This window comes from Emys orbicularis, chromosome 12 (genome assembly GCF_028017835.1).
Source record: "Emys orbicularis isolate rEmyOrb1 chromosome 12, rEmyOrb1.hap1, whole genome shotgun sequence".
Taxonomy (NCBI): domain Eukaryota; kingdom Metazoa; phylum Chordata; order Testudines; family Emydidae; genus Emys; species Emys orbicularis.
This window is the reverse complement of record NC_088694.1, coordinates 5,681,527-5,700,102: the sequence shown is the minus strand read 5'-3', so window position 1 is coordinate 5,700,102 and position 18,576 is coordinate 5,681,527. Positions and strand designations below refer to the sequence as shown.

The 18,576-nt window shown below is 50.4% G+C and overlaps 1 protein-coding gene across 1 annotated transcript; it reads right to left on the bottom strand.

Annotated features, from left to right (window-relative positions):
- Positions 1 to 1,457: 1,457 nt before the first annotated feature.
- Positions 1,458 to 18,213, bottom strand: SRMS (src-related kinase lacking C-terminal regulatory tyrosine and N-terminal myristylation sites). The gene is made up of 8 exons (XM_065413923.1): positions 17,858 to 18,213; positions 10,214 to 10,335; positions 8,417 to 8,583; positions 6,783 to 6,924; positions 5,052 to 5,210; positions 3,130 to 3,311; positions 2,390 to 2,546; positions 1,458 to 1,651 (listed from the first exon to the last, which is right to left on the bottom strand). The coding sequence occupies exons 1-8, from the start codon at positions 18,211 to 18,213 to the stop codon at positions 1,458 to 1,460; spliced, it is 1,479 nt and encodes a 492-aa protein (XP_065269995.1).
- Positions 18,214 to 18,576: the final 363 nt, after the last annotated feature.

Below are 18,576 nucleotides of genomic sequence, written 5' to 3'. Positions count from 1 at the left end.
TACACTGGATCCTGACAAATAGGGGGGAAATGGTTGAGAATTTGAGGCTTGGATGAAAGTGATCATGAAGTTGATAGAGTTTTTGATTCTAAGGAATGGTAGGAGGGAAAACAGCAGAATAATGACAATGGACTTCAAGAAGGCAGAGTTTAGCAAACCCAGGGAATTGGTAGGTACGATCCCATAGGAAGCAAGTCAGGGAAAAAAGAGTTCAAGATGTTTGGCAGTTTTTTAAAGCATCATTATTAAAGGCACAAGTGCAAACTATCCCAATGCATAAGAAAGATAGGAAGTATGGTAAGAGATGGATATACACATAGTTGATGTGTTTTTATTTTTTAAGAGGGCCCTTCCTAGATTCTCTTGAGAACCTTCCAATAGCTTCACAGATCCTCCTCCAATACTTTGATGAGAAAAACAGAGAAAGTTGGTTAAAATACTTGTATTTAAAGAGGCAGAAAATGTACAGTTAACATTTGCAATTAACAAATAAAAAGAATGTCATACTTCAGGCAGCCACTAAGTGGTGCTAAAAGACAGGGAGATCAGGCTCAGCGCTCCCTGGAGTATGAATTAATGATGATGATGATTTATGGTTTCACAGTTGGGGAACACCGAGAAGCCAGGTTCCTCTGCTGCAGGGCTTACAGTCTAAATGAGGAACGTGACAGACAAATGAGAGCTTAATAATATACACCAGGAGGGGGCAGGGAGGATGATGGTTAGAGGAATATAATGATATCTGAGTGGGTCCAAATTGTGGGGAACGGGGGGAGTAGTAATTGGCAGTTCCAGGCATAGAGGAAAAAGTCCAGGCAGATCTGAGACTCAAATCCTGCCCATATGTGGGATGCCTGGATGTCTCCAAACCCCCAGGAAGAAGCAGGGCTTTACACGGCTTTTTCTTGCCGCGAACTACAACCCGGCCAGGTCTGATCCTGCCACTGATATTAGCAAGTACACTGAACAGTTACATTGTCCGCACGCGCTGTGAAAACTGGGTGGGTTTACATGCATTGATCAATAAATAAATCAGACACACGTCGTGAATAAATCCATAGCCATCAGTAGTTTACACACACAAAGTAAACGGGAAACTTCACTTTCAACGCAGCGGGTAGCTTGTGAAATCCTGCTGTGCTGTTTAGATTAAGAACTTCTTATACCCAGGGTGACATCTTTGCTGTACCACATCTACAATGAATAGTCCTCTTGTGGAGGTAGCAGCCAGACCATAGCAAGGAGGCTAAACTTCTCCAAAATGAAGCACGGTTTTCTGTCCCTCCCAAGGAGAAGGCCTTGTGTATCTTCATCTGAAACGTGCAACACAAGAATGCCCGCTGGACTCAAGTCCTGCACGGGTAGCCAATGGATACTCCCAGCAGTGCTGCTACACTTGCTGGGCATGGGAATGGAACCCCAAATAATCATGGGGGTGGGGTGTAGGGCCATTTCCATCAGGAGAGCGAATTGTGCACCCGTCTGTAAATTGAGCAGAGTTTCTCTCTCAGAGCGAGAAAGGTGGGCCGTTCCTCAGCGTTACCCTTCCAACACTCCAGCATGACGCTATAGATCTCAGGAGGGCAAGTGCTTGGCCGGGGGAGGCGGTAGCCCATGCTGATTTGCTGTATAGTTTCTTGGTTCGTCATTCCTGTAAGGAAACAAGAAACTCCAATGACCCTATTCACCATCACGTTGTGGAGTTTATCCCCTCAAATGGCTCAGGGTGGCTGTGAAGAGTCTAGCCAGCCTGTATGGAACGGCTTCTCCATCACCTTCGATCCCTCATCAAGTGCACCTCCCATGTGTGGTGAAACCTGTGTCAAGCAACTCTCAAGGCTGCCTCCTGGCCATGCAGTAGCTACTCCATGCACTGTGCTGAAAGCCTCTTTTCCCTGCAGCAAGGCTGGATGGCGGGGCAGGGGAGGGGAGCACGTTTCATCAGGGAGGTCTGCTGGGTGTCGGTGAGGTGGGGAGCCAGAGGACAGCAGCCTTGTGTAAGGGGAGCACAACGAGGGGACATCTACACTGCAAAAAACCAAACCAATCCGTGGCACCGAGTCTCAGTCTGGGGCAATTGACTCGGACTGGCAGGGCTTGTGCCACGGGCTGAAAATAGCTGGGGAGATATTAGGGCTCAGGTCGGAGCTGCGAGACTCTCCCCACTCACCAGGTTTCAGAGCCTGGGCTCCAGCCCGAGCCCGAATATCTACGCTTAGCCCCGCAGTGCGAGCCCGAGTCAGTTGACCTGGGCTCCGAGCGTTGCGACCACAGGCGCTTTTCTTGCGTAGACGCCCCGTGAAGGGCGCTCCCAGAAAGAGCGGGGCACAGTAACCCCTGAAAGGCAGCACGGCCGGACAAAGAGGAGGGGGAAGGGTGGGCTCCATACCTTCATACGGGGTCTGCCCGTACGTGAAGACTTCATAGAGCAGGATCCCATAGGACCAAACATCGGACTTCAGCGAGTAGGTGCGGTAGTTTGCTACTTCTGGGGCTGTCCACTTCACTGGGATTTTGGTGCTGCCGCTGGTGGAATAAATATCGTCCTAAAAAGCAGCAGGAGATGGGCCATGAGCACAGGGGAAACAAACACAATATCCCCCCTCTCAAAGGCACGGGGGCAGGAGAGGCCTAAACTGCCATCTCAAGTAACCCTGACTAGCCCTACAGCTCTCTCCCCCCAACAGTGCGACACGGATTTGGCAGAGACCCAGAACAGCCGAGCAGAGCACGTACCAAATTGCGTCCTGCCACACGCGATGTAACTGGAGACCATGTGTCAGTCCCTCGGTCTAGTTCTAGCTCTGGGCATTGTCAACCCGGGACAGCCAAGGCCGGATCCCTGGCGCTAGTTTCTCATCCTCTAGGCAGGCAGGGACTGAGCGGAGGTAGGAGTCAGTGTTTGGGGAGAGGTGGAGTTGTCTGTTCTGTGGCATTCAAAGGCAACCCCCCCCCAGCCAGTTAATCAGCTGTCTCTAGGTTTAACCAGTTGGTAGGATGGTGCCACCTTGTAGAAGCCTCAAGGGTGGGGCTAGCAGGTTCCAGTGTGAACTGGGAGCCCCTTGGGGACAGGGAAGGGAATGTGGAAATAAGCAAGGCAAAGGGACCAACAGTTTCCAGCAGACCAACCTTGAGGAGCCTGGCGAGTCCAAAATCAGCGATTTTGCAGGTGAGGTTGTCTCCCACAAGGATGTTCCTAGCGGCCAAGTCCCTGTGAACGATGTGCTGTTCTTCAAGGTACGTCATCCCGTCGGCCACCTGGCAAGCAATGCTGATCAGGTGGAGTGTGCTCAGAGCCCTCCCTTCCAGACCTGTTAAACCAGTGTTCGAAGGACCAAAATCACTTTCTGTTTTAGGCTGATCCATTAAAACCCTCACAGAGCACATTATGGAATCAGTACATCCTTGTTGGGAAAGAGACCCGCCGCTAGGAACTGACAAAATAAACACATGTTATGGAGGGAGGGATAGCTCAGTGGTTTGAGCATTGGCCTGCTAAACCCAGCGTTGTGAGTTCAATCCTTGAGGGGGCCACTTAGGGATCTGGGGCAAAATCAGTACTTGGTCCTGCTACTGAAGGCAGGGGGCTGGACTTGATGACCTTCCAGGTCTATGAGATAGGTATATCTCCATATATCACATTCCTATACCAGAGCATGAACGTGTGTAGCCTTCGTTATTCGGCCCCCACCTCTGCAAAGCACTCATGCACACGCTTAACTATGAGCACGTGCAGGTTCCCCTTGACTTCCATGTCTGTAACGTTAAGTGCGTGTTTCAGAGCTTGGCAGGCGCTGGACCCCTGTGAGCTCTGTTGCAGTGAGGAAGATGGTCCTCATAAGTAGTTCCCTGTTAGGAGTAGGAGCCACGGAGTCTAACGCTTGGCTGGGAGTTGCTACTCCTTGGATAATGAGCCCTGCTGGACCCATACCCCCAAAGGAGGTCCCATTAGTCAATGGAGGACGTTACCTAGGAAAGAACAGGTCCCAGCTGGGAGCTGTGTGACTTGTTTCCCTAACAACTATTTCCTGGTTGGGGGAGTGAAAGAAAAGAACGAGAGAAATAAACACCACCACAGGCATGTTCTTCGTGCAGTTTCACGGCTGACTCATCAAGATGGTGACAGGAGACTTGCCCTTTTGTCAGTTTCAGATGCACAAGTTTTGGCAATTCGCTTCCAACAGAGGCTGTGGCCGAGCAAACTGGGGAGCTGAAAACTCCCTCTCCCAGTCCCACAGTGAAACAACCGCCTTTGGAGTCGATGAACTACAAAGCAGCACGCCATTCGGATTGCGCGACTGTCTCAACGCGCCACAGCAGCTCTTCTTAGAGAGGGGCGTCAAGCGATGGCAGGAATTCAAACCTGCAGGAGCTTTGAGGAAGCCTATGCCTTGCCAACCTACACAAGTTGTACCGCTTTCACTACGCTGGTATAGTCTGAGCAGTACCACCCTCCTGAAAGGAAGGGGAATAAACTGTACTGGAATAAGACAGCATTATACTGCTATAACCCACACGAGGTATTAGTCTGGCATATCTATTTCAGTAAAACAATCACCCCCGACCAAGGGAGTTATACCAGTGCCAAAAACGGCGCGAAGACCAGGCCTTACATTCAGATCTGGGTGCTCAGGACAACTGAGGCTTTTCTGCAAAGAGGCCTGTTGCGTGGTTACTGGTGGTAGGGGCGAGGGCTTCTATAACAGCTTTAAAATTTAAAATGGCAAATTGTCCCCGGCCGATGTAGGGTGAATTAGAATGTACCCGGGGCCAAATTCTGCTTTCCCTTACATGGGAATTGCTCCATCGATTGGGATGGAGCTGTCTTGCCTTCGCCCCAATGTAAATGAAAGCAGAGCTTGGCGGGCTGCCTCTTTTGACATTAGTGTGTTGTTGCCGTTTTAATTTGGGCAGGGCAGAGGCACCCAGCTGGGCCTCGCAGTCCCTTCGCGGTGCTCTCGAGTGCCGGGAGACTCGAGTGCCCAGAGCGGCAGTGCCACACGGGTGACTCCCCACGCGGCGCTAGGCAGTTAGGGCAGGGTGGTACTGACTGCTGAGGTAGCTCTGCAGGTTGCCTTTCCTCATGAGTTCGGTGACGATGTACAGGGGCTCGCCCACAGAGCAGACGGCATGGAGCTGGATCAACCTCTCGTGCTTCAGCCGCTTCAGATTCTGAATCTCTTTGGTGAAATCTTCCGCCTTCATGTCAGCTGTGGAGGAAGCCGAGACATTGCCGGGGTGAGTAAGTTTCTTGCTAAGTTCATCCTGCCATTCATATCTTGGCTTTCTCCACGTGACTGTGGGAGCTTTCCAGCCCCAGCCCCACCCCTCGGCGCTCACGCACCCCATTCCCTCACAGCTCATTAACAGTAACATTTATTGAGGTTGTTCTGGTTAGGATTGAGATGCCATTTTCAGGTAGCTGGCTGAGTGCAGCAGGGACTTCCACACTAGTGCCTACCCCTGGGGGGACGCAGAGATCTCCCAGGGGGTACATCAACGCCTCTAGATATTTGCCTAGTTTTACAAGCGGCTACATAAACAGCACTGGTGAAGTCAGTACAAACTAAAATTCCATACAGACAATGACTTGTTTATACTGCTCTATATATGACACACTGAAATGTAAGCACAGTGTTTATATTCCAATTGATTTATTTGATAATTATCTGGTAAAAATGAGAAGTCAGCAATTGTTCAGTACTAGTGAGCTGTGACACGTTTGTGTTTTTATGGCTGATTTTGTAAGCAAGGAGTTGTTAAGTGAGGTGAAACTTAGGGTACGCAAGACAAATAGACTCCTGAAAGGGGGACAGTCGTCTGGAAAGGTTGAGAGCCCCTGTTTCACACAACAGTGTAGTGTCTTACCATGAGGCCTCCAGAGTGATTGTGGGGAGCGGGGGTGGGAAGCCATTTTGTAAAGACCTCAGCGTAGATCGGACTGGATTTTCGAATGGGTGTGTGCAGGGCCGGCTCTAGGATTTTTGCCGCCCAAAGCAAAAACAATTTTGGCCGCACCCCCCCGCCCCGTTTTTTAATTACCCCACCCCCGGCCCCGCCTCAACTCTGCCCCTTCCCTGCCTCCTCCCCCCAGGCTCTCAAGCCTAGGAGGGAGGGAGGGAGGGAGGGAGGTGGAGACTCCGAGTGGCCGCGGCGCGGGCGCAGCTCCTCTCCCTCCCTCCCAGGCTCTCAAGCCTGGGAGGGAGGGGGAGCAGCGGCGCGTGAAACGGCTGTTTTGCGCGCCGCGGCTGCTCGGGATCTCCCCCTCCCTCACAGGTTTGAGAGCCTGGGAGGGAGGGGAAGACTCCGAGTGGCAGTGGCGCGCGGAACGGCTGTTTCGCGCGCCGCGGCCGCTCGGGATCTCCCCGTCCCTCCCAGGTTTGAGAGCCTGGGAGGGAGGGCGAGTAGCGGCGCGCGAGCGGCAGCAGCAGCAGCGGAGGTGAGCTAGGGTGGCCGGGGCACATTTTTAGGGGCGGCATTCTGGCGCCGGCCATGCCGCCCCTAAAAATGTGCCGCCCCAAGCACCAGCTTGTTTTGCTGGTGCCTAGAGCCGGCCCTGGGTGTGCGCAGATGTGTTACAGGCAAGTAGCCTTATGAGCTAGGGTTGCCCGACTACACCAGGCAGGAGATCCTATCTACGGTTAGTTTATTCAGTCTGATTGTTGACATGAGAGGTTGGGTGATCAAGGGGGAAATGAAACGGACTGGAGAGATCTTTCATGGCAGTGAGTGAAAGACGAGGTGGCGCATGGTTAATGTTCCCTGCCTTCACATCCACGCACCTTGTTTTATGATTTTGATGGCAACTGGCACCATGTTCTTCCACAATCCTTCCCACACCTCTCCGAAGTATCCTTCCCCCAGTTTCCTCCCGAGGGTGAATTCTGAACGGGGCCGTTCCCATGCATCTCTCACCGGAGGGGTCTGTATTAAACGTATAGACACATAGACCATTTCATTTCAGGCCTGCGCCGTCTGGTAGAGGCAGCTTTATGAACCAGGGCAGACTTGGGCATAGGCTGAGAAAGCAACCGAAGTCAGCATCCAGGCCAGTCCCAAACAGCACCTCTTCATCCTGATTCTCCGTGTGCACTTCTGACGCTCAGATGTGTCCCAGAATCCTTTGCAGTGGCTGCTGCCTTTGGAGCACTGGGCACATTTGGGAGCCAGAAATGCCCATGAGAACAGAACTTTGAGACTGCAGGAATCTGTCACCATTTTAGGACCAGGAACTACAAAGCCTCAAGGGATACGGAGGGCTCTGGCCTCTCTCAGGAGGCGGTTAGGTCTTGCAGGAAGCGTGAAGGCAGAGAAGCTGCTGGAAAGGGTATGCAGCGGGAAGCAGCCACTCAGATCACTGGGAGAGACCATTCCACCTGCACCATTAATATTAATTTGTATGTTAAGAGGGTGCTCAGTGAAGATATAGGAAACTGGTTTCTGTCCCCTGCAAATTAAATTTCTCAGTAGAGCTGGTTGAAACTTGGAGTTTCTGTTCCAGGGGAAATTCCTACATCTCAAATTCTTTTTCACTCCGAATTGGAACCAATGACCTTAAAGCTGGCCTTGAATATGGAGTAAGCATTTGAGAAAGCCCTGTGCAATTCAACTTGAAGAAAGGGAAACCAGATAAAAGCTCCAGAACAAGACAGACTCCTTAGCCTTATAATTAACAGCAGAGCCTGAAAGCAAAGAGGCTGATGGACGGATAAGAGGGCAGCTATATTAAAAGGACACTTAAACTCTTCATTTAATAAAGCGTCAAAAATTGAGCTGCTCAAAAAATTATGGACACATTTCTGTGAAAAAATGCTGAACAAAACGTTTTTCATTGTCAACATTTTTTTTTCACTGATTTTTTTGTTTGTTTGACAGAATGAACACTGATTTTTTTTCATTCTGGCCCCATTTCTCCCACTGGAGAATTTTTACAGTTTTCTGATTAATTTTTGTTTTGGCGCCCAAAAAAAAAAAAAAAGTTTTGACCAAAAAAAAAAAAAAAAAAAAGCAAGCAGTTCTATATGAAACCGCCTGCGTTGTCCTTCAGAATGCCTCTGTTCTAATGGCCAGCATGTCCCCCAGCAAATCATAGAATATCAGGGTTGGAAGGGACCTCAGGAGGTCATCTAGTCCAACCCCCTGCTCAAAGCAGGACCAATCCCCAGACAAATTTTTACCGCAGTTCCCTAAATGGCCTCTCAAGGATTGAACTCACAACCCTGGGTTTAGCAGGCTAATGCTCAACCCAAAATCACCTGCTCCCTACCCTATCACAACCACAGAACAAGTTACAAGACTAAAATGAAATAATGAAGAAAGAGAACGGCCCAGGCCAGCAACCAAATGGTGAGCATCAGGTTTAAGATGAGGGTAAGAGTGAAAGAAACTAGCTGACACTAGTGTTGTGTACACAGACCTTAGGGATGCAGGGTTGTAACAAGGGGCTCTGTACAACTTTCCAATTTACTGTGTAAAAGGTGAGCAGCTCCTCCATGCTGGGAAAAGGTTGTCCCTTTTGTATGTACAGACCTCCGTCAGGCCCCTTACAGATCCGGAAATGACTGACTTTAGCATGATTACGGACTGCGAGGGAAAAAACAAAGGAGAAATTGAAACAGAGTTCAGTCACCCATGCAACCAGCCCTAGTCCCCTCCCTTGAGCGTTGCTGGTTCTGGCCTCAGTTCTGCTCTCATTCACACCAGTGTAACAACACTGACTTCCACACTAACAGAGCTCAATCTAGATAGTTTACCCAAGAGGTGGTTAACAGGTGACTTGGTCTATAAATGGTCTCTAAATACTAACATATGGCAGAGATTAGATAGTAGACTGCTCTTTATCTAGCAGACCAAGGCCAACGAGATCCAATGGTTGATAGCTAACGCTAGACCAGGGGTAGGCAACCTATGGCACGCATGCCAAAGGCGGCACACAAGCTGATTTTCAGTGGCACTCACACTGCCCGGGTCCTGGCCACCGGTCCGGGGGGCTCTGCATTTTAATTTAATTTTAAATGAAGCTTCTTAAACATTTTAAAAACCGTATTTACTTTACATACAACAATAGTTTAGTTCTATATTATAGACTTATAGAAAGCGACCTTCTAAAAACGTTAAAATGTATGACTGGCATGCGAAACCTTAAATTAGAGTAAATAAATGAAGACTCGGCACTCCACTTCTGAACGGTTGCCGACCCCTGTGCTAGACAAATTCAGACTGGAGAGGTAAATTTTTAACAGTGAGGGTAATTAACCATTGGAACAATTTACCCAGGGACATGGTGCAATCTCCAATCACTTGAAGTCTAAGTCAAGACTGAATATCACTGTATGCTAATTTGCAAACAGAGTTTATGGGCGTGATGCAGAAATTAGTGGGTGAGGTTCTTTATCTTGCGTCATGCCAAAGGTCAGACTAAGTGATTAAAATGGGCTCTTCTGGTGTTAAAATCTATGAATTTACATCACTGTAAATCAGATCTGAATCAGGCCCTGATAGCTTAAAGCGGGAATTTCTTTTTTTTTTTTTATACAATCCACAGAACAATAGAACAAACCACTGGAAATAAACCCTGCAGCTCAGGACTATGAAGCTGTCTTATGAAGCTGTAAATTGTTTATGGCTTTCATATCCCTGAATGAGAGCACTGTACTTTCCTTTCCCACAATGATTCAGCGATCAATATTTGCATAGATACGCAGGGCGCTCAATGGCCATTGGTGTGGCTTTCTGTCCCTTTTCAGAGCTGAAGTGAATCCTTCTTAACAGGACGCTATAAACCGCTTTAAACACATCCCTGCATGTTGGTGAGCCCGGGTCCTCAGGCAGAATGTTCCTTTGCCCAGGGGCTTCTCCCACTTGCATGTGGTACATGCTGATCGCTTCCCTTTCCCCTCATCTTACCGAATCTATAGCAGGGCCTGGCACAGCCCAGAGAAGGGCGACCGAGAGAGAACATAAAACTGACCCTGCCAAGAAGCACCTTGAGGCTGATCTAAATTGTGCCAGGGGTCAGTTTGGCCTCTGGCCGGCCCCAGGATGGAGGTAGGTGGCAAGGTAGCTCACAACCATCTTCCCTTCCCTTTCCCACCAGCTGTGCCACCCTCTGCTCCTGGGCAGCGCTGAGCCCCATTTGTGGCGCGAAGGCAGAAATGAACCACAGCCAGCTGCAGAGCAGCACGGCCGGACGCCGCGGAGTGCTCGGGGTTACCTGACAGAGAATACTCCCCCCGGTTACTCTCGCTGTCGCGGATGAGGAAGGAGCCGTGTTGATTGGGCGGTGAGAGAAGGAGCTGCTGGGCCTCGTTTCGACTGACTCCTCTGAAGTACCAGCTGCAAGAAAGACAAAAGGCCGATCAGAGCGGCAGAGCCCCCAGGACAGACCCTCGCCGCGCCCGGGCCCCGAGAGGCGTTGAGACGAGATGAGTCAGAGTAAAACCCAATAATGCACCTAAATGGGCAGCGTGGACTGTGCTGGGCTCTGCACTGTGTGGCTGCAGCTGGCTACGTTTAGCCATAGCATGCGCCAGGGGACAAGCGAAGGAGGGTCAGGTCCTCAGCTGGGGTTAATCGGCGGCACTGCACTGACTTCAACAGAGCTATGCTGATCGACGCCAGCTGAGGATCTGGCCCAGGTGGGCTCACGGGCGCGACTCTGTTTTATGCAGAAGGTCGCGTGATACGGGGGTGATGGACACCAGTAAAACCTCCTAAGGCAGGTAATAAAAGACTTGATGAAGAAAACTCCAGCCCCCTGATAACCAGCAAGTAAAAATGGGGTGGCCAGTGCCCAGGGTGCACAAGAGAGAAATGTGCCTTTTCCTTCTTTTCCTAGAAAAAGAGCTATCTGCTGCAGCAGGCACAACCTGCATGGGTTAGGGTAATGCACAGGCACAGACCAGCATTTGCACCTGTCAGCCCAGGTACTAGGAGACCTGCAGGGAATAGCAACAATCCCCCACCTGCCGGCAGGTTTAATTTGCATATTTATCCCTTGCTTGGGTGTTGCTGAAGTTGTATGATCTGGCATTTCTTAGGAATGGCGTTTAGTGGGTTATATTGGTGCGTAACTGTGTTTGCCTGGACGTGGGGCTGGATGCGGAGTCCAACCGACCATTTCCTTTGTTTTGAAAAGACCTTGTCATCTGTAACCCAGCCCTGCTTAGCCCACCGAACACCTGGTGCGAGGGATGCCCAGGCAAATGCCAGAGAAAAGGTTTGCTAGTTTCCAGCGCTCATGCTCACCAGTATTCAAGGAGCTGCCCTTTGATGTGGATTTCAGTTCAGTAATGTATATTGTGGCTGCACACATACAAGCCAGCAGCACAGTTTGCTAGCTTCACCCACACCCACTGCGGGGGCACATGCCCCAGGATTGAAGGCGCTGCCCTTTGATGTCGATTTCTGTTCCTTAATGTATAATGTCGCTCCCTGGACTAGTCACATCAGACACACACGCTGTTTTCTGATGTCTCCCACACAGCGTCCTTCCCCTTGGGTATGAACCATGTTACATTCATTCCCTGCTGGAATAGCAGGGACGCTGGTTCTTGAGTTCCAGCCCATAGTACTGTGGTTATCACTATTTGTGTTTGTGCAACTGCCTAATGAGCAGCAGAACAGCTGATTTCCAGTGCAGAGACAGGAGCACCCGCAAACAATCGCACCGTCTGACTGACGTCATTGCTAACCTTTGGGCTCAGAAGCTGTTGTTGACTGATTAGCTCAGTTTCACCTGGGCCTTTTGTTATCTGGTATCACAGCTTGTTAACATTGAACTATTTCCTTCATTCTTTGGACTCCAGAGGAGAGTACAGGGAAGCCCGGCGCTTTGCCCCAGAGAAGAGCCGGTCTTTAGAACCAATGGCATGTCTCCTATAAACACTGAACTCCACCAAAGACACCGGTCATGTTGATCTTAATTCAGCAGTTAAGGAACCAGGAAGAATTAGAAGGGTTTGGTAGCACTTAAAACAAGGCACTTATTTGCCCTTCAGTTCTAGAAAATCCAGGGTCAAATATGGATTAGGTCACAAGTAAAAATGTGCTGGCGGTCTTTCTTCTCTTTGTCCTGTCATAAAACTACCCTGTGCTTGGCAAAATGCCATACAATCGTCAGTCTCTGACCAAAGGAGGTCTAAGGCTAGGTCTACACTGCAGCGGGGGTCCGACCTAAGATACGCAACTTCAGCTACGTGAATACCGTAGCTGAAGTTGCGTATTTTAGGTCGGCTTACCTAGCGGTGAGGACGCGGGAAAGTCGACCGCTGCCGCGCTGCCGCCGACTCCGCTGCCGCCTCCTGCCGAGGTGGATTTCCGGAGTCGACGGCAGAGTGATCAGGGATCGATTTTACCACGTCTTCATTAGACGCGGTAAGTCGATCCCCGATAGACCGATTGCTACCCGCCGGATCGGCGGGTAGTGAAGACAAAGCCCAAGATTGGAGGAGCAAGGCAGGGCAGGTGTGAGGTGCTCTGGGCAGAGCTGTGCAAAGTGTGCTATTGGGGACAGGACCTTTAAGGGCTGAGCTTCCCAGACACAGACACAGGGCTCCGGGAAGCTCTTTGTTACAGGCACAGCCAATTGCAATTGGACACAGAATGAAGCAGAACTCTTGCAAGCTCCTGAAGTGCGGAGGGTTCACTAAACACCGCACCAGGGACGTTTTGCACAGTCCCTGCCCAGAGCCCGATCAGGACTATCCCATCTTAACAGGCATGGGTACTAAAATTTGTACACTCAAATGTATACGTGGCCAGTGTGTGTGTGTAAGGGTGCAAGGGGCCAGGAACCCTATTATATGTCTCTTCTCACCACTCTTCTAATTATGACATTCTTTATTTGTATGATCATAGTGCCTAGGGACCCTAGTTGTGAAGCAGGACTCCACTGTGCTAGGCGCTGTACAAACCCAGAAAGAGACGGTCCCTGCCCCAAGAAGCTTACTAACCTAAACTGCACTGCTCCTAAAATCCTGCCGGTGAGGAATTCTGATGGACGCAAGTGGATCCCGGCTCCGTCCTCCCCCTCCAACTCCTCTAGTCCTATAATTTGTGCAAATCTATTGTTAAAAATCATCTGGGAAAGGGTCCGAGGTCATTGCTTCCCAGCCAATACATGAGTAAAGGCAGACGCCAGGGTACTCGACTGCAGAAAGCTGCCCTGGTGTTTGTTACAAAGGGATGAGCAGTGAAAGGGTCTGTTAGTATCCCGGCACACTCCCACGCATGCACGGGGAGAGGCTCCCAAAGGGGGCCGGGTGAATGCTGCCCCGGAGCCTGCGTTTACCAGTGACTTGATCCATCCAGCAGCTTCGTATACTCGGCCCAAGGCACAGCTGGCATGTCCTGTTCTTGTTTGTACCTCGCTTGTTTGTTCTTGTTGGGAGGGGCAGGGGGGAAGACAGGTTGAGCCTGTCCTGGGGTTGGTGTAACTGCACAGAAGGGAGAAGGAAAGGGAGTATTTGCCTCAGCCACAAGCGCTGATGGGGTGTGGATCTGACAGGCTCTTGGTCTCGCTCCCCCGCAACAGGCTCACTTGCAATAAATCCCGGCTAGCTGCTTCCTCCCAGGCTGTTAGCACCGTACCCCCTCCCGTCTCTTCACCTAGCGTGAAGGTTCTGGGCAAGCTGCAAGCGCACATTCACCCCCGTCAACGAAAAATGAACGTAGGTTGCCAGGCCCGGGGCCAGGCGGTGCCATCAAGACCCCCGCCTGCGATGGGAGCAGAATCACAGCATCACAGGCAGGCCGCAGGTGAAGACAACCCACTGCCCGGCTGCGTAGGAGGGTGTAAAGTGCACACACTGCTGTGAGCAGCAGGCTCGTCCACAGACCCTGGCCTTCCAGCCGCTGTGTTACACCTGTGTTACACCTGGGTGAAAGGCTTCTTATCTCCCACGGGCCGCAGTCTTGCCCTCAGCATTCTAGCCAGCTGGGGGAATCCTGGCTACCTACTGGCTGGGGCAGAACCCGATTTATCTACAGTCGCCCTTACAACCAGGTTGGTGTTTCCATTCCAAAGTCACACCCCTCTGGATAAGCCTCTAACTTTTATTTTCCAAAATAGCAGGCAATGTGGGCTAACGGCTAGGGCACCAGCCCGGGGCCAATTCCTGGCTCTACCGCTTGGGCTAGTCACTTCCCTTCAGTTTTCCCTCCCACAATTTATCTTTCGCGTTTAGTTAGCTTGCAAGCCGCAGAGAGGGACCGCGTCATGCCTGCGTGCAGGGGCATCCCCTCGCACAAGGGGGACCTGACCACAGGTGAGGGCGGCAAGAAGCTACTGTCCTGTGAATAGCAATGCATCGCTGCAGTTCCTGAAAATAAAATGACTGAATCTGAAAAGAATCCTTGGCCTTGATTGGTATATGGGTAGGGCCCTACCAAATACATGGCCCTGAAAAATGCGTCACAGACCATGAAATCTGGTCTCCCACCACGAAATATAGTCTTTTGGGTGCTTACAGATTTCACGGGGGAGACCAGCATTTCTCAAATTGGGGGTCCTGACCCAAAAGGGAGTTGCAGGGGGGATCCCAAGGTTATTTTAGAGGGGTCGTGGTATTGCCTCCCTTACTTCTGCACTGTCTTCAGAGCTGGGAAGCCAGAAAGCAGCGGCTGGTGAGTGGCAGCTAGTGGCCAGGTGCCCAGCTCTGAAGGCAGCGTCCTGCCAGTGGCAGAGCAGAAGTAAGGGTGGCGATACCATACCAGGCCATCCTTACTTCTCTGCTGCTGCTGGCGGTGGCTCTGCCTTCAGAGCTGGGCCCCCAGCCAGCAGCCGCCGCTCTCCAGCTGCCCAACTCTGAAGGCAGCGCCGCCGCCAGCAGCAGCGCAGAAGTAAGGGTAGCAGTATCTGAAATTTAAATAGCTGAGATCATGACATTTACTATTTTTAAAATCCTATGACCGTGAAATTGACTAAATGGACTGTGAATTTGGTAGTGCCCTATATATGGGCCTCAACTCAGCCATCAATCTTGCAGCCCCAGATAACTAGGAGCAGGTGGTGGGGTGCAAACAATTGCAGGTGTATTTGAGAATACTTGGATACGTAGGTGGGAGTCCCAAAAAACATTCAGCGGAGGCGCAAGGCTTCTGCTAAGAAGGCGCCGGTGAGTTTTGCCCCTGGATTTCAGTGAGCTAAGTTACTGCTTCTGAAATTCCCAGTCTACCAGGTGCTGTGTGGGTGCAGCCAGCGAGTTGGACGACTTAGTGAGATCAGATTATTTGCTCCTGCAAAACTGCACTCACGATACTATTCGGTAACAAACTCAGAAGCCGTTTTTCAGAAATGGGGAGCCTGCTGCGTAGGCCCCACTAATTTCTTTCTGCCACACTGATTATTGCTGGCTGCAGATTATTAAAGAAACTATGAATTGGTGAGGCATGAAAGTGAGAATGTATAGCATCAATGGAGCCAAGTACACTCCACAGGTTCAGGATCAATTTCTTCCACATAGGAGTACTAGTGACTTTCACTCCTCTCCTGGAATTATTCTAAATCAGCTACTCTCATTCATGGGGCCCATGAATGAATTTGTCAATGAAGCTTTGCCTGGACTTGCCTTCTGCTGTCCTGGTGCGTTGCCAGTCATAACAACTAAACTGCATTGTGGGTTTATGCTCTACACAAGCACTACCACCAAACATTGTCACTCCAGATCGAAACTGAGGTTTGATACCACCAGTAAGAAAAGGTGGGTTCCTTTACCCTCTGTGTCACCTGTAATACAGGTGTGAAACACAGGTGTGCTGGGAAGAGACTGACCCAGCCCCAATCAGTGGATGAGGGTCAGGACTACACAAGGGTCATGCCCCTGGCATATGACAGGCATCGGTATATACTGATGACTACTGGTACAATGCCCACCCTGCCATTGATACTAGGGCTTGCATGGGTTGTGTGGAGAGTTGGAGAAATTTTTATTTTTTGGCAATTACTAAATTCACTGAAAAATGCAGTTTTGGGGTGACCAACCCTACCTGTGAATTCAGATTGAATCTGGTGGACAGTGTGGGCTGGAAAAAAAGATTTTTGGGAAAAAATTCAAAAATGGCACACTGGTTTGTTTAGAAAATGTTGTTTAGAAAATTGTTTAGAAAATGTTGATCCCGCCAACCTGCAATTATTTTTTCATTTTGATAAAAACCCTCCCCAAAAATCAATTTTTCCTTGTATTTTTCAGTTCAGCCCCCAAACTGCTTGCTCAGCCCTATCTGGAGCTTGATTAAGTCAAACTATTTTATCGGTGCTGAAAAACGTAGATTCTGGCTGTACCACACAACCATTTGTTTTGTCGGCATCCTGTCAATTTGATCTTAATGAGATGGAGAAATGGAACGGAAACCTATTTATTTTAAAATGCAAAGTGATTTCACTTTGAAAACTGACTGTGGTGTGTACTGGATGCTGTCATCCACATTCCATCCTCCACCCCTTTGATTCCATATTCAGGAAGATAAGTAAGAGCTCAGATACCACCTGAATAGACTTGAAAGACCGGAGGAGAAACTTTTACTGGGAGTTCACTAGGAGTTTTCACAATGCTTGCTTCCAGCGTGTGTGTAATATGCTAATGATACTGACTGACTCACGGGCCTGAGACTGGGAGAAGGGAAGTGTCTCAGGTGTACTTCACAAAGCATGTTGGAACTGGATTATTGTGAGTGGGGAAAGAAACGCTGCCTTATATAATAGTAAACTCACTCGCCCACTGGGCAGGAAGAGGTGAATGTTCTAAATTTAAAATCAGCTGCTGCGAAGGTATCGATGGGGAGTTGTTGTGGGGGTAGCGGGGTGCAGGAGTAGCTTGCTGCTGCTGGAACTCCACAACATCCTCCCCTTGTGCCGAGCTCCTACAGTGTCCCCTTGTGCCAGCCCCTGAGCTGGAGAACTCGACTGGCTGTGCCGAAACAGGGGTTTTGTCTGGTGGGGCTCGGGGGTTCAGCATGGCAGCTGCCTCCCTCTGCCAAGCTTGCCACAGCTGTCTGCTCAGCCTCAGCCCCCCCGGCCTGCTCCCCCCAGTCTGGGAGAAGAGGACAAGCGGCGGTTTTGGGGATGGATGCAGCACAAAGAGGGATTAAAAGCCTTGTCTACACACACACACACGTGGCATTGCTTTATCAAACCGGTCTAAGCCCCCTGGTCTAAAGGGCAGCTATACCACTAGAAAGGTGATGTATCCTGGTACAGTGTATTCTCAAACAGGAAGGGGAATAGCTATACCTGGGACAAGACCCCTTCAGACTGGTATCGGTGTCCAGGCAGGGGGTTTACCAGCATCACTATTTCAGTTAAAAAAAAAAAAATCACACCCTAACCAACAGAGCAACACGAGTACAGAACCTGTGAGTGGAGCAGGCCATTGGCTGCCACCTGCCAGGGAACATTATTACTAGTATTACCAGAGCACCTAGGAGCCCCCGGCCTGGAGCAGGACCCTGTTGTGGTAGCTGCTCTACAAACAGAACAAACAGCTCAGACATCTCTCTGCCCTGGCCCAGAACTGTGCGATGCGCCGGTTCCACTCCCCAGCCCAATAACTGTGGTGTGCCCTAGGCCCTGACTGCCGACAATACCAAATGCAAATTACAAAGAAAAGAGAGACAAGACAATGCTGCAATTCGAGCTGACTGGGGACAGCCTCAATGTAGAGGCAGCAGGCCCAGCCGTTGTCCTTTGTCCCTAGCTGGGAGGAGAGCTCCCGGTGCCCAGTTCTGCAGGGCCTTAGACCAATATATAGCACTGGTGCCGTGAGATCCAGCTTGCAGTAGTTCCCCCCGCTTTGTGCTCCACTTACAAAAGATTATCCCCACACAAGCCACAGTGAAGAGCTGGGATTCAGATACTTACGGCTGGTGGGAGGTTTCCTCGTTGATCCTTGCCACGTAATTAGCAGGGATGTAGCCCAGCGCTGGTTCCCCCTTAAGCTTCCTGGCTAAGACATATTCCCCCTCTTCTTTGAGGACGCAGAGTTTGTCTCCTCGGCTGACGCTCAGCTCCTCTGCACTCCTGGCTCTGAAATCATACAGCGCACTAAAGAGAGAGGCACTGGGGAGGACAGGATCCGGCTCTAGGTCTGGCCGCAGGGCGACAGGATCAGGATCAAAATACCCCTGCGAGGGCCTGTCAGCAGAGACGGTGTTTGGCCAGAGTTTGTTCCAGAAGGAGGTCAGGAAGGTCAAGCGCTTCCTGACATGTTGTTCCATCCCTGTTCCAAACAAAGCTGTGTCCAAGCGTGGGGCTGCTATGCCATAGAATTTCTCCACAGCAGAGCAGGGACTTTCAGTCCCATGTCTTCAGTCCCGAGCCCTGCACATCATCTTTTCGAATCAACGCTCGGGGGCGTGTGATGCTAGCTCAGTGCTGGAACAGGCGCCTGTGCTGCCTGTAACTGAGAACTTCCTACTTCTGAAAGTGAAACTAGAAGATCAGGTGTAACTCGTTGGGGGCTGGAGCCATAGGCTCAGACCTGCACACACAGCTGGCCTGACAATCACAGCTGGAGTTTGCTTCATTAGTCAACTCTGTTTACACTTTAAGAATTAAGGGAGTCTTTTGAACTAGAACTT

Excerpts from the sequence above, each read along its gene's own strand:
- SRMS (XM_065413923.1), bottom strand. The coding sequence starts at position 18,213 with ATGGAACAACATGTCAGGAAGCGCTTGACCTTCCTGACCTCCTTCTGG. Across the intron at positions 6,925-8,416 it reads TACAACCCTGCATCCCTAAG|ACCCCTCCGGTGAGAGATGC; the intron begins GTCTGTGTACAC and ends CGTTTAATACAG. Across the intron at positions 2,547-3,129 it reads GACTCGCCAGGCTCCTCAAG|GACGATATTTATTCCACCAG; the intron begins GTTGGTCTGCTG and ends GCTGCTTTTTAG.